The sequence below is a fragment of the Egretta garzetta genome, unplaced genomic scaffold (assembly GCF_000687185.1).
Source record: "Egretta garzetta isolate BGI_Z169 unplaced genomic scaffold, ASM68718v1 scaffold375, whole genome shotgun sequence".
Taxonomy (NCBI): Eukaryota; Metazoa; Chordata; class Aves; order Pelecaniformes; family Ardeidae; genus Egretta; species Egretta garzetta.
The window spans coordinates 2,541,318-2,557,980 of NW_009259786.1; the positions used below are offsets into that span (position 1 = coordinate 2,541,318).

The 16,663-nt window shown below is 40.1% G+C and overlaps 1 protein-coding gene across 1 annotated transcript in view; it reads right to left on the bottom strand.

The window, feature by feature from the left end:
* The window catches only part of SPTLC1 (serine palmitoyltransferase long chain base subunit 1), a gene marked incomplete at its 5' end in the record, with an annotated part of 39,634 nt that extends 23,336 nt beyond the window's left edge, over nt 1–16,298 (bottom strand). Inside the window, 3 exons of the mRNA XM_035895030.1 lie at nt 5,091–5,185; nt 14,862–14,969; nt 16,230–16,298. Of these exons, the coding sequence (XP_035750923.1) occupies nt 5,091–5,185; nt 14,862–14,969; nt 16,230–16,298 (272 nt within the window). The remainder of the gene's footprint in view (nt 1–5,090; nt 5,186–14,861; nt 14,970–16,229) is intronic.
* Between the last annotated feature and the right edge of the window lie 365 nt (nt 16,299–16,663).

Genomic DNA, 16,663 nt, shown 5'->3' on the forward strand with positions numbered 1-16,663 from the left:
TTGAAGAAAAAAATAGCTATTACTTCTTTAAATGCAAGCATCACATCTGTGTGCTGTATTCTAAAAGCAATACTATTTTGGCAATTATATGCTTCAGTATTAGAAAATCAAAAGTTTCACTTAATCAGAGTGTTGAGAGGTCTCAAAGCTAAGCCAAATACAAAACTTTATCTCTGCCCATTTCTGAATGCATTGTCAAATATTACAGTTGAGATCCTATACTATTCCTCAAACGCAATAGTTTCAACAAGCTTTTACCACGTGGAAACTAGCTGTAAGCAATTTTCACAATCAAAATCAAACAGAGCTGCTCAAATGTCAAATGCCTGTGCACAACTGCTCCAAATTTCGTTGTTGACAATATTTCAATGGGTACATTTGTTGTGCAAAGCAAGCAAATAAACTTTAAGTCCAAGCTATTCACTAAAAGTTAAGAAAAACACTGAGCTGCCTGAATGTCACATAAAACAAAATCATGGATTTTTTAAAAATCTGTTTGCTTTAAAAATTAAGTGCACGTTGCTTCAACCAAGCAATTGCAAAGCTTACAAAACAGCTTTGGAAAGCTTTCTACTAACACAGTATGCATGCTGTGCATCTTTACCACTGTCATTCCATGACCTTAAACTGACACAAGCTGAACTTGATCCCACAGAGGAGCAGTCCTGCATTACTGCAGTGCATCTTCTGCACAGTAGTATCATACAAATGCACACCAAACTGCCTTGGGGAACTGACTGTCATTAAAAATATATCTCGATCTGTTGCTCTTCAATGACCTGTACCAAATGCTGGAATCCTGTTAAGTGAAAACTACTTAGGTTTGCAGACATTAAGAAGAGCAGATCTATACTTACGCATTTTAGCACTAACACAAGGTTGAGTATATTCCCAACACGCTATTAAACCTGGTAAATTTACAATTTGCCCCCACAGCTCCACCTCACAAACCTAAAAAATACACTAATATTCACCAACAACTTGCCACTAACAAAGCTGCAGCCTTCATGAAAACATGGCCATACTTTGCTATTAGACTTTTATCCAACCTTCTAAAGGAATACACATGGTTAGGCAGAAAACACTCATGGAGAAGCTTATTCCAGTGAATAATTACATCCAAAACATGGATGCTAACACAATCATCATAGAATCATAGAATAGTTTGGGTTGGAAGGGACTTTAAAGATCATCTAGTTCCCAACCTCCATGCCATAAGGAGGGATACCTTCCACTAGACCAGGTTGCTCAAAGCCCCCCATCCAACCTGGCCTTAAACATTTCTGGGGATGGGGACATCCACAGCTTCTCTGGGCCTGTTCCAGTGCCTCACCACCCTCATTGTGAAGAATTTCTTCCTTATAGCTAATCTAAATCTACCCTCTTTCAGTTTAAAGCCATCACCCACTGTCCTATCACTACACGTCCTTGTAAAAACTCCCTCTCCAGCTTTCCTGTAGGCCCCCTTTAGGTAATGGAAGGCTATTGTAAGGTCTCCCTGGAGCCTTCTCTTCTCTAGGCTGAACAACTCCAACTCCCCCAACCTGTCTTCATAGAAGAGGTGCTCCAGCCGTCTGATCATCTTTGTGGCCCTCCTCTGCACCTGCTTGAGCAGGTCCATGTTCTTATGTTGGGGCTGAACGCAGTACTGCAGGTGGGGTCTCACCAGAGCAGAGGGGGAGAATCACCTCCCTCGACCTGCTGGTCATGCTCTTTTTGATGCAACCCAGGATACAATTGGGCTTCTGGGCTGTGAGTGTGCATTGCCAGGTCATGCTGAGCTCATCAACCAAGACCCCCAAGTCCTTCTCCTCAGGACTGATCTCAATCCATTCTATGCCCAGCCTGTTTTTGTGCTTGGGATTGCACCAACCCACATGCAGGACCTTGCACTTGTCCTTGTTGAACTTCACGAAGATCACATGGGCCCACCTCTCAAGCCTGTCAAGGTCCCTCTGGATGACAACCCTTCCCTCCAGCGTGTTGACCACACCACACATCTTGGTGTTGTCAGGAAATTTGCTGAGAGTGTACTCAATCCCACTGTCCATTTTGCCAACAAAGATGTTAAACAGTGCCAGTCCCAATACTCAGTCCCTGAGGAACACCACTTGTCACTGGTATCCACCTGGACATGAAGCAGTTGACCACAACTCTTCAAGTGCAACCATCCAGCCAATTCCTTATCCACTGAGTGGTCCATCCATCAAATCCACGTCTCTCCAATTTAGAGACAAGGATGTTGTGCGGGACAGTGTCAAAACACTTTGCAGAAGTCCAGGCTGATGATGTCAGTTGCTCTTCCTTTATTCCACCAATGCTGTAACCCCATCATAGAAGGCCACCAAATTTGTCAGGCATGATTTGCCCTTAGTGAAGTCATGCTGGCTGTCACCAGTCACCTCTCTGTTTTCCACATGCCTTAGTATAGTTTCCAGGAGGATCTGCTCCATGATCTTGCTGGGCACAGAGTTGAGACTAACTGACCTGCAGTTCCCCGAGTCTTCCTTTTTTCCCTTTTTAAAAATGGGGGTTATGTTTCCCCCTTTTCCAGTCAGTGGTAACTTCATCAGACTGCAACAGCTTCTAAAATATGACGGGTAGTGGCTTAGCAACTTCATCCTCCAGTTTGCTCAGGACCTGCGGATGCATCTCATCAGGTCCCATGGACTTGTGCATGTTCAAATCTGACCTTATCCTACAGTGGGCATTTGTCCATTCTCCCAGTCCCTGCCTTCGCCTTCTGCAACTTGGGCAGTGTGGCTAGATAGAGCACTTGCTGGTGGAGACTGAAGCAAAAAAGTCATTGAGTACTTCAGCCTTCTCCATATCCTCGGTAACTAGTCTTCCTTTTATCACCAACATACCTATAGGAGCTTTTCTTGTTGCCCTTGACCAGATTTAATTCTATCAGGGCTTTAGCTTTCCTAACCTTATCCCTGGATGTTCGGACGATTTCTTTGTGTTCCTCCCAGGCTATATTATATCATAAAACCTTCCTTGCAATGTCAGAACCAAGCCTTTGCAGAAGAAAAACAGTGAAACACTTAATTTCTTCATAGTTTCATGTTTCTTCCTTTCCCTAGTATAACACAGTTCATTGGGTATCATGGTCAGGGACAACAGTTAAGAGATACTGAGTTATCCAGCTGAAACTGTAATTCAAAATACAATTTCTAGCTAAACTCAAAGAACTTGCAAGGACCGAAAGCACTCCATCTGTACTGGACCTCTCATTTATCTCTTACGTGTTGCATGTGTTCAAAAATCAGTCACAGAAGATGACGAAGTTAAAAGCTAGTTCATTAGTGCCTTTTTATTGTAAAGCAAAATGAGAATCAGCATGAGAATTTTGCAGACATACTATTTTAGGAAATAGGTTTACATTTTCTGAATAAGATCTCGTACAACTAAGCTATCTCGCATAGATTAGTTCACAGAAAGGCTATCACACGATGTAACTAATTTCTGGTATGTGACCAAGCCATCATGGGTAACATCTTCACAGCTGATTCAAGATTGGTCACTTTTTTTTGCTTGGACAAGTCTCTGCATTATTGACTTTGCATATCATTTGGCAACATTACTGAGATTATGCAAGTGCTCAGCAGAAAGGAGCACAGGTAACATAAAGCACAAACTGTCTGGCATATTGAGGGAGAAGGAAGTCTGCCTCCCCCCCCGAGTAGGTCAAAACTTTTACTGAAATTTTTAATACTTCCTAAGTGGTTATGAGCCTATATAAACCCTATCTACACATTACTGCAAATAGGCAATATTAAACCACCATATACAAAGATAATTAGGATCTATGTAAATCACCATTTGTGGTAGACATTAACAACATGAAAATCATTGAAAGAAGGCTACCTCATTAGCATCAACAAGGTTGCCCTAAAATACTAATTAAAAAGAGGATAGAAATGCTCTTGAGCTGGAATGAGGATGCAGACACTTTCATTTCTGTATCAGTTCTGAAATTTGGGTTAAGTTCACAGTCCAAGTTGCAATCTCATGGCTGTTAAGCAACTTATGGGAAGGTAGTTAACATTTTAAATCTTACAAGACTAATGCCAAGTTTTCCCCATAGCCACTATTAAGTTTAACAGCCACAACACACTAACATTTTGTCACAATGCACTCCCCAGCTATGAACACTGGAAAACTAAATAATCCAAACATATTCTCAATCAATCTAAAAGATATATTTGTTCAGATTTTTTTAAAACATCCAACACTTCCATTAAGTCCACAGTACTGTTTGTTTCAAAATTCTGAACAATAACAGAAGGATTGTTCACATCCGGGTTGATCAAAATAGGCATCCCTTTTCTGTGGTGGCAGAAAATGGAACTCCTATGACAGCAAATAATTGAGCTCCGTCACTAAATTATTTTAAATTATCAGTGTCACTAGAATGATATTAAGAAGGCTTATATTGTAAAAGTTACTGACACAAACAAATCTGAAGCTTGTGAAAGAAATTTCAACACAATTTCTGAAATACTGTGACTCTTGCCTAAGTCAGCACACATTTTAAAAGCCTCCTTACGCAAAAGAAATTAATGCTGAGCCATAATTTCCTTGCAAAATAACTTTGCCATCAAGCACCTCCACTTCTTATTGTCCAGAGGAACAACTTTTCACGAAGCATTAAGTGGCTAGCCACAAAATCAGTTTCTTCTCAAAAGATTTGTGATGACAGTTTCCCCCCGACCCTTACACAGAAGGTGGTAACCACTTTTGGAGGTCTAGGTCTACATAGTCAGAAAAAATGAAACAAATTGTTATCAAACAATACAGACCCCACAATGAAGGTAAAGTGTCTCTCCCCCCACCTCCAATATTTTTTAAAAAATTAATTACAACAATTAGAGCAAGACAGATTTTCTTAATAAGATAGTCTTGATAACGTTGCAAAACCAAGACCATCTCTTCTATGGCAAATTCAGTCCTGCTATCTAAAAATGCAAATCATTTATAAAAGGTTTTAAGGATATGGAAATGCTTAGTAAGGTATTCACTTAAAACCACGGACATTAGGTATTTGAGTTGAAATAAAAAACAGAATTTATTTTGGTTACATTTACCCTGAAACAATGTTGTAGTTGAGAGCTGGGTGATCTTTTGGTACAGGAGGTACAAGAGGCTCTGGCTGCCATTCTTCAATCAATTCTTCTTTTTCCTGAAAAGGAGAAAAGAAATGCTGCTCAAAAAGGATTTCCATTAGAAAAGACATTATGCACTAATAAAAAGTTGGTAATAGTTGTATGAGAAATTATGTATGCTAATATGTGTCACCTTTCTGAGACACAGAATTGATATTATCTCAGTATGTTCAACTGAGGGGCTCTGAATTCTTCTAAGGGAGGAGATGTAAAGATAGTCCGGTTGTGCCTGTGCATTAAAGATCTCACGATAATCGAGAGAAGAGATACTAACTTGGTGTCCCTGCCAAATTTTAATCAATACTGTTTCATTCAACCTATTAATTATTACAATCCTCATCTACAGTTTATGTAACTGAATACACATTACAAAATAATTTAATACAAATCGCCTCACTCGACATTCTCAATTCTTCAACAGTGCTGTTTAAACAACTGTGGCATTAAAATACCTAGCAAAGTAGCATATACATAAACAGGAATAAATGGAGAAGAACTACCAAATGTCCAAGAAATGGTAACAGGAAGTACTAAACCACATATCCCCCACCTAATGATGGAGGAATACTGAACACACATTCATTTTCAAAAGTGCTTTGGAAAACCTGTTAGATTATTTTCCAAAGGACATGCAGTGGATCAGCACAACAGGTGTGTTAGACTAGTTCCACATCAATTAGCCACCACTCAGGCAAATCATCAAAATCATCCTTTGTACCATGAAAGCAGAACTTTCCCAGAGGATTATTTACTAGTACAGCAAGACACACTTGATAACATATTTGTTAACATACGAATTGTGAATGGTATGACTACAACAGGTTTATATTTCTCTATTATTTCAAAAAGCAGTAGAATACTTAAGGCTACTTATTTCAGTACCAAAATATAAATTCTGCTATCTATTTCTGAAAGCACCACAGCAATGTCTTTTTCCATTTTTATTTTTTCCAAATACACTTCTCAAAGCCAGCAAAGTACAAAACCAAATTAATATAGGAAAAAAGCAAAAGGAAACTACATGCAACAATACAATTAGCCTTCTGCATTTTCATCACTTTCCTTTTACTAAGCTAATGAATAACTTTCTTTCTAGATACTTCCAGAGTATTAATTAATATCCCAGGAGATCCAGAAAGGTCTATTTCAAAACACAAATGGAAATTTCAATAGTCCTGTATTTCAAAAAGATCCTTTTTATGTGAGCATAGTCACTTGTGTTTCTGATATTTTGCAGATGTATTTTAAATACCTTTTTATTTAACTTTCTCATGTTGGATTTCTTACTGAAATTTAACCCATGGGGCATATATTTTAAAGGAAATAAGATGCCGCTAATATGTGCAACAGAACTGAATATATTAAATGTTTTGAAGTGGCTAACTTATGTGCTTAGTTTCTTTAGCCACCACAGGACAAACCCCAGCTGGAGCTCTGCATGCATTTGTGTATGCACTGAAATGCTGTTCCACATATTAAGGAAAGCACTGAAGTAGGGGTTTTTATTAATTTACCGTGTACTAGTACTACTCACAGCATGTCAAGTAGCAGATTTTAATGTTTCAATTAAAAAAAAATCCAAACAGGTAACTGAGCACCAGAGAACAGAACAATAATCAATTAAGTTCTGTGTAAATACTACTGACTACTGTTCATTACTGCATCCTATTATCAAACCTCATATTTGACATGACTCAGCAAATACCTCAGGAACCCTATGGAAGAAGATTACTAGATGATATACCCTATAAAGATTAACGTGCAACACAGTACCAAAATGGTGGAAAAGTAGTACCCAAATTCAAATTAATCCCAGAGTGGAACCACAATCCTGTATGCTAAACTGCATTGATCAAAGACAGAGATTGGCAATTCCATCCTCATCTCAGAACAGGCACTAGTGTGCATCTCTATACTGTATTGCTATTTGGAAAAAAAAAATAATCAAAGATTTAACACTGTGTGCTGACCCACAGCACTGCAAACCAGCAGCTGCTACATACAGTCCCCTCCCAGCCACAAATACATTCCTGTTCCTTGTCTTGGCATAGGCAGTTACAAAACCAGACAATAACCTTGTTCAGAAAAATGATCCAGATGAAAACAAACTCGGTAAAAGCGGGATAGATAAAAAAATGGATCCCACAACAAAGCAGTCCCAAACTAGGTTGTCTAATGCTACTGGGAAACCATAACCTGAGTTACAGTTCCCCAGCAGTATCTTACACCTTTTCACAAGAGCTGAAAAAGACTCCTGAAAATCAGAAAGCAGGATGTATGCTCACGTAGCCTTCACTCTGCTCCTACAACAGCTGGCGTCAAAAGGCCCCAAATCCCTGATTTATGGGGTAGCTTGTATCAACAGTTTTGTGTTTGTTTTAGAGCACAGGGTCCATTGGGGTTTTTTTGTTTTGGCTGTTGTTATTTTTTGTTTTATTAGGAAGTAGAATAAATCAGGTGAAGTGGTGCACTCTGTCACGTTATTAAAGGATAAATAAGAAAAGCATTAGATGACATCAAATGTCTAAAGGGGAAGGACTTAGGAAGCATGGTGTTTCTTCTGTTTAAGACTTGAATGCAAAGAACATTTGAACAGCTTTTACACAGCACAGTTCAAAGGCAGAGCAGGCAATACAACATACGTTTTCTACAAAGAGGGCAGAATTAAAGCTGTGCAAGCATGTACTTTGCTTTTTCATTTAAGTCTAATTTTTTGAACTAAGGGTATAAAGTATCACCAAGCAGCTTAGCAACTGATACACAAATTTGATTAAAATCTTCCTGCCAGTCCAACAGAAAGAAAAATAGTATTTATTGAAGGACACTGTAACTACAATAAATCAGCATCCAACAGTTGTAGTTGAGATCTGTGAACATAAAGATAATGAGCAATTCCTAATTAGCACTTCTCTCCCCCATTCATATTAGGAATTTTCCATCTTTCCCTTTGAAATGTCCGCAGCCCACAAACAGCATAGGTGACAAGCCACAGATGAGATGTGGTAATATCTGATTTTTTTCTTAACACAAAATAAAATATACATGAGAAGGCTAATCCTCATTTCAAACAACACTGTTTCACTAATTCTAGCTCACTTTCATTCTCTTCATCCATTACAGGGCGTTTTGCTTTTTTGATAGACAAAGGACATAAATGACGAACAATTGCATCTTCATGTCTTATGTCTTCTGTTTCCAAAAGTACTTGGCACAGCCCACAGTTTACCAAAAGCTTCTGTGATAGAAGTTTCTTTATTATGGTGGGGGACTGGAGACATTGGTGATTAAAATGAGTACCAATTTAAATCCAAAATGGCCATCCATACTGCAGATGGGACAGTCCATTCCCCTTCCTCCTTCCATTCACCAAATATCTCAGTACACTGGCCTGTCCTGCTGACTTTTCAGGGTAAGCATGACTATCTCCCTCTGACCAAAAGACAAAGCAGAAGCAGGCTTTCATACTGTGACCCTACATTCAGCGCAGCACTTCCATCTCCTACCTCATAAACAGGCACCAAATTTCAGAGCACCATATTTTATTCAAGAATAAAAATATTAATTTTCAAACATATAGAGAAAACAGATTCACAATGCAACATGTAATTGATTCACGTATTTCTCCTCAGTTCACTGTATTGAAAATAACCACTTGATTAAAAGAATGAACTCAAAACTTTCAATTTCCACACTCTCGGGTTGTAATGTAAGTGAACTCATCTCTCAGCTCTTATTCTTCTCCTTTTCTAATTCTTTTAAATTTACATAAACATAAATCTTAAACAAAATGTAAATATCAACATAAAATGTATTTATTTTTATGACTAACATACAAGACACATGAAAATATAATATATAAAATATTTATAAGTCTATTGTATAAATTATTATATACACACTTACTTATATGTTTGCAAATATATATATATATATATGTACATTTTAAATGTACTTATCCAAATACACACACACACAAATATAAATAAAATGGGTTTGGGTGGTTGTATTTTGTTGGTTGTGGTTTTTACTTTTTGAAAACCAGATACCTTGGGAAAGAGAAATGCTTGGGTGTAAACACATCCAACCTATAGTATTTAAATAAGTTGCCTTATTGACCTTGGTTTTTAAGAAAAGGTAGCAATTAAGTTCATGAAGACATTTCTTAGATGGCACTAGTGTTTTGAAACAGTATCATACATGCATCTGTGCCAATATCCAAAGATTAATAATATATTTTTATTTGCCAGTCCTCAAATAACAGACCTTTAATTTCACAGTATTTCTAGAATCATGTATCAGCATGGCATAAATCGGCATAAGCAATGGGCATGCTAGTCAGAAATGTCTCTCTTTCAAACTATGCTAATGCTTAAGAGACTCTTTACCTGCATAGGGAGTCTTGGCTCAAAATGACTGAAAACCTTTACAAGAATGGACTACATTTGCTGTTCTCTGTAGAACACCACCTGATCTATCTCTGAATGCTGTTCCTGTAAGAGAGAGCTCTTGGTGGCTTACAGTATTTCTCAGCCATGCATTAAACATTTGTCTCTGACAGGAACTTTCTAGCCTCCTGACTAATATCACTGTAATAAAACTGTTCCCATGCTACTACTGCAGTGAAATTTCTAAAACCAAAGAAAACAATTATTCCTCCCATCCACAAATGGTAAGACACGGTTCTTAGTAGGACTTCAGAGATTTTGAGAGAAAAGCTCAGTATCATTTACTGCAGAGTGAAAGACACATACATGTGGAGAGCACCTCCCTTTCACAAAAATGGCTGTTGGCTGGAGAGTGAGCTTGTAGCTAAATGATGCCATGCAATCTCCCACAGCCCACTCCAGTCCTCAATGGCTCTTCGCCGCTTTTCTATGGATTTTACTTTGGGTGAAAAGCCCAGAGGAATCTGTATGTCTAGCACCCTGTCTGGCCGCAGACTTCCCAAAATCCCAAACTATCAGGAACTACAGTCCCGGATAAGTACTCTACCTTTTTAGTTAATGATTTGGGAGATTTCATTATTTTGGAATAGAAACAGTAAGAATACCTACAAACGCTGTTATTAAAGGATGACAGACAGACAGCTGAAAGATGATTCCTGCACTGGATCTCACAGTACTCTTGCTACACATTTGACTAAACCCAGAAGCCACCTTTGGAGTGCATTTCTTCACTGTTTTAAAAGTGTGACTCCTAAGTACACTATGGTTGCACAATATATCACCTACCTCTGGTTCCTCAGGACAGACTGGTCCTGACAGATCACATTAAGATGGCTGTGCAATCGCGGTATTCTTCAGTAATATTTATTATGCGGAGCTAGCTCTGCTCTGGCAGCATCCCCAGCAGCAATTCACAGAGAAATTCCAAGTATCATTAGATGAGTAGCTGACATCGAGGTAGCCTGAGCTGACCTATCTCCAGCACCTGTACCTGAGCAACCTCGTATTTCTTTCTGGTGTGGTAAAGACTGAACACCACAGCATGAATCAAACTAGAACAAATCAGCAGGCAAATCAGCAGTATCCTCGCTTTAACAGCTGGCATGTTACTACACGCAGCTCAACACACACACAGAAGCCGGGCTGTGTGGGATCCCATATTGCGTGAAGCAGACAGTAGTGGGTCTGGCTGGGATGGTGTTAATATAGCTCATATAGGACTGTGTTTTAGATCTGTGACCAAACAATGCTGGTAACACACTAATGTTGTAGCTCTTGCTGAGCAGCGTTTGCACAGTGTCAAGTCCTTTCTCTCACTCTGCCATCACAGTGAACAGACTGAGGGGGTGCACAAGAGGTTGGGAGGGGACATAACCATGTAGATGACCCAAACTAACCAGATATTCCATACTATAGGGAATCATAGAATCATTTAGATTGGAAAAGACCTTTAAGATCATCAAGTCCAACTGTTAACCAAGCACTGCCATTCCACCACTAAACCACATACCTAAGCACCTTGTCTACCTGTCTTTTAAATACCTATCAGGAGGGGGACTTGACCACTTCCCTGGGCAGCCTGTTCCAATTCTTGACAACCCTTCCATTCAAGACATTTTTCCTAATATGCAATCTAAACCTGCCTCCTCTTCTTCAGGCTAAACAACCCCAACTCCCTCAGTTGCTGCTCAAAGACTTGTGCTCCAGACCCCTCACCAGCTTTGTTGCCCTTCTCTGGACATGGTCCAGCAATGCAACGTCTTTCTTGTAGTGAGGGGCCCAAAACTGAACGCAGGACTCGAGGTGCGGTCTCACCACTGTGGAGTACAGGGGCATGATAACTTCCCTACTCTTGCTGGCCACACTATTCCTGATACCAGCCAGGATGCCAGAAGGCCACCTGGGCACACTGCTGGCTCACATGCAGCCGGCTGTCAACCAGTACACCCAGGTCCTTTTCCGCCAGGCAGCTTTCCAGCCACTCTTCCCCAAGCCTGTAGCATTGCATGGGGTTGTTGTGACCCAAGTGCAGGACCCGAAACTTGGCCTTGTTGAACCTCATACAGTTGGCCTCAGCCCATCAATCTAGCCTGTCCAGGTCCCTCTGCAGAGCCCTCCTCCCCTCAAGCACATCGACACCCCCACCCAGCTTAGCGTCATCTGCAAACTTACTGAGGGGGCACTCAATCCCCTTGTCCAGGTCATTGATGAAGATATTGAACAGAACTGGGCCCAGAACTGAGCCCTGGGGGACACCGCTTGTGACTGGCTGCCAACTGGATTTAATTCCGTTCACCACAACTCTCTGGGCTCGGCCATCCAGCCAGTTTTTTACCCAGCGAAGAGTACACCTGTCTAAGCCAGCTTCTCTAGAAGAATGCTGTGAGAGACAGAGCCAAAGGCTTTGCTGAAGTCCAGGTAAATGTCATGTTCAGCAATAAAAGGGAAATTAAGGGGTTTAGGGAAGTTAGCCATCTCTTGCTCAGGAACTGGCCCACCCATAGGAGGTGGTGAGTGATAGCCTTCACATCACTTTGTCTTGTTTCTCTCTTCTTCCACTTGTCCTTTGCTTATTAAACAATTTTACTTTCACTCACAAGTTTTCTTGCTTTTATGCTTCCTTCCCTCTTCCCCTGTCCCACTGGGGGTGGGGGGGAAAGTGCCTACTGGGGTTAACCCACAACACAGATCAGTGTCAACTGTCTGTAGATTTTAGTGAAGATTAAGGTAGGGGGTCTTCTCCCCCGTAGCTATTCCCCCACACAAAATAAATGAGCTCTTTTCACAGCAATTAGCTATGTTGTAGAAAAAAACATGGAATTATTCCACAGCTCTTATGTATCAGTCTGCTGAAGTCCTCCACTGTAGAAGACTAACTCGCACTCTCACTTCACTGTTGTATTTATGCCTACTTTCAGAAAACTATCTGTAGACAAGACATTCCCTTCCAAATATAGTTCCACCTATGGAAAACACTGCTTACATCTTCAGAGGTCAATGGTAAAGAAAACTAGACTAACACAAATCTCCTTCATCGTCAGCCAATCTGAACAAACCATCAGACTAAAGAGCATTCCCTCATACTATTCTTTTTGCCACCAATACAGGTAACAAAAAGCTAGGGTTGTTGATCAACATCTCAAGTCAAACCCTTTGTTGTAATACAGCTCTTAAAAGTCTGCTATTTTTTTTTCTGTGCCTTGTAATTGTGAATCAATGTATTCAGTATCTATTTAATGCAATTCTTGAGCACTTTGGATTTTTGCTAGTATTCACATTCCTTTCCATCACTCAAGCTCAGTAAAGTTTGTATATCTTATCAGAAGTATCACAGTAATAACATGCACACTTCTATTCTTCAGAAAGCCTGCTACTGTTGTCCTGCCAGTGAACTTTACTGTCATCCTCCAAAAGAAGGACTGTTATTAAGCATAAGCCATTTCCAAATGTCTTCCCTCTGTTGATCCCCTCCCCTTCTAAACCCTGCTTCCACTGAGCTGCAACAGACCAGCTACATGCACAGTCTCCCAAGATACAGAACAATTTTCTTCCCCACATACCACTGTTGCAGATTTGTCTGAGCACTTTTTTTAAACACCTCAGCTTCAGCAAAATGGTCTGTCAGTGAACGAAGGAGATGGCCTGCAACTGAATGATAACATTGAAGATGCACATAGAAATATCAGAGTGTAATCCTTACTCTGTAAGGAAGAGATAGGTTTCAGCTTTTTCAGGTCACCAATTATGCAAAAGTAGCAAAGAGGCTTTTCCCACCACCTACTGCATAGAGAATGAATTTTTCAAAAGAAAAAAGTTATCCTCCAAAATACCAGAGATCAAAAATATCTGATGGAGGAAAACTCTACTAAATGAACTATCATAGTTTCTGAATGGACAATCAGGACTACTTTAAAGCTGCAGCGTGTCTTCTCAGATGACCTGAACATTCAGCACTTCACCACACTGGACCTCCTTTTGCGTTCACTCCTCCTCTGTATTCTTACCAAAGGCGGCAAATTTCAAGAATCCCAGGATCAATTCAAACCTTCCCAAGCACAAACCTCAACTGCCCTTTCTTGATTCCTGCTCAGCTCACTTCTTGCCTCCATTATTAAATGCCTCCAATAAAAACATGCTGAAATGTTCCCTAGGATACTCTAAGCTCATTTAGTAATTACTCCCCAAAAGAGGACACTGCCTGCAGATTTGCTCACATTTACGGCTTTGTTCCTATAGTCCCTGCATCCTGTTCACTGATGCGTTACACTGAGCCCATGTGCTTAACATGTATCGTTAGTGAGAATAAGATCAAAAAGCATGCAAGCACATGATACAGCTTGGAATGACATAGTAAAATATCCATAAAGACACCACAAAGAAATTCCAGTGTTTTATCCCATTCATAAAGGATACCATTCCTCTAAAGCTTTACCAAACTAAGCTTGTTTGTAATATGGGACTTCAGATCATTCAGATCAACCCCTCGCATACACAGGCTGATTGTCACATTGCAATACATAGCTGTAGTTCACCCTGACTGAGAAAAAGGAGTGCATCCTTGTTCACCTCACTGTTTTCACATTCAGAGAGTGCATCCAACCATCCTTTGAATATATCCAATGGAATCCTCTGACAGTATGCAGCAAGCTCAATCACAAACCACGTCTCAGACAAACCAATCCAGGGACATCTCCAAAACAAACTTTACTCATTCCTGACAGTCTCCAGACAGAAGTCAGGCAGAAATTCCATCCTTCGCAAACAATTACAGCTTTTTTGTTTTGAGACAACTATACTGCAAAAGAAGAAAACGGACGCTAAACTACAAAGTTTTCTGGAACCCACTTAACATGGTAAACTGAGTTTCAGCTATCACTCACAGATACCAGATATACAGACTGATCATTTTCCTACTCTCTATACTCCTATAGTGCATTTTGTTTGGTGGGGTTTTTTTAGTATAACTTCCATTTTTAAAACAAAGCCATCCATTGAATAAAGCTAATGCCAGCTTAGCGGTCACGGTCATATCAGTTCTTTTATATTTCTCGGACTCTCAAAGACAGTGCTACTTTAAAAGCACAAACTGAAGCATTTAAGCAATAAACAGTTTCTTAGTCCAAAGTAAGCTTACCCTTTGAAATCCTAAGAAAAACCAGCACAATTTGTGATGCAGCAGTGGTCCAACAGCCAAATGTATCAACAGCTATAAACTGTTTCTCTAAAGAAAAGTATTTTTCCACTATACCTTAGGTGTTAGATCAGATCGCTCTTGAAGCTTGTATGTCTTCGAGAAAAGAAGTCTGATTATCCATAGAATTAGAATTCCTTCCAAAATGAGATGGTAAGCAGGAGCCTGAAAACAAAAGCACAAAAATAAGTCCACATAGAATTTTATTTCAACCAGTGTGACACTATTCAACAGTTTTGTCTCTACTAGGACACTCAGAAAAAAACCAAAGCTGATCATCAGTTGATTCGTATTTCTAAAACAGTAAAAACTGTAATTATATGGAAGTGGTTTCCTTTGCAACTACTAGTTGTAGCTGATAACTTGAGTTTGAAAGGATTTATTCTGCTGTTAATGAACAAGGCACACTCTAGTAAGTGGTTTCAGTTGCACACATGCACATAAATCAAATACTGAGAGCAAAGGTAGATAAACTGTACAGGTTGCATCACTATCTGCGAAGGCAGAAAGCTTTCACAACAAGCAGAAGTCTCCTGAGAGCTTGAAGGTCTGTGTCATCTATACACACCCACTTCAACACTACATTCTTATAACTTATAGTCCACCAGCAGCCACAGCTAGTACTATTTACAAAGAAACCTAATCCTGTCCCCATAGCCCATTTTTGTTAGTTTCACAGCCACTTTGAGCAGTTATAACCCAACACAGTCACCAGAAGCAGTTATGCCCCTGTGCTATTTACCCTCTTGTGTGAACACAATATTTAGGAATATAGGCAGCAAACCAGAACAGAGGATTGATCCAAGTTAAAGTTAGCCTCCTTGGGTGCTTGGAGGGAAGAAAGTCAGCTTCCTCTGGCAGCACAGCCAGTTTAAAGTAGATACGGAGTTACGGCATCAGCATTTGACACCTAATTTTAATGTTTAGCTATTTTAAAGTTTAGTTATTCCATTTCAGAAAGGCTCCTGCCTATACTGTGGATGTTTACTACTCTTAAAAGACTCAAAGTGCACTCCCTCTTCAACTCAGTGGAGGAGCTCCCACACATCAACGCTTTCTGGTGGGATCTGGCCTGCTAACACAGGAAGCAGAATGCACCAGACATCCAAAAACTAAAGGAAATTGAACACAAGTTTTTAAAACCAGTAAGGAGTTCTATTGGTATATCAAGCTGCAAATAATGAATTTATCATTTGCAGAGTACTTTTCAGTTCAACAAACATACTAAGAACACATATGTAACACCATGACATTTAAAGAATGCCTAGTATAGTAGCAGAGGTCCACACAAACCACTTCCCCATGCTTTTCAATGCCTACAATATCCTGAATTCAGTGTACCAGACTGTGCTACCAGTTTCAGCAGCTAAGCACTTGCATATCTGCACTGCAAACCATCGTATAAATTCTTAAAAAGTCACCAACCTTTGCCAAAGGAAGGGAGGGAAACAGACGGTTGATACAAGGACACCGCCCACCAACAGGACATCCTTTTTAATACCACGAAACAAAGCCTGGATACAAACATGCCACGCTGATCCCTTCCGGGAGAGAACTCAGGCCTTTCTTCTCAGGCCTCAAGTCGTTTCTTGCTTTGTAAATAACACTTGCAAGTTACAAAGCCTGACCCTATACCCAAAGGACGCTGTGAATCTTAGTAAGGCTTCATGCTCTGGTATGCACCTTAAATGCGGCTTTATGAACTCAAATAGAGAAAAAACTAAGTGCGTGCACCTATTTTTTTCAATGTACGAATGGGGTGCGCATGCCTATATCCGTGATTTTGCCCCCGCAGCCTTACACAGGCGGCACTGGCCCACGGCAGGGCACGCCACGGCACGGCACCGCCCTGCCCCCCC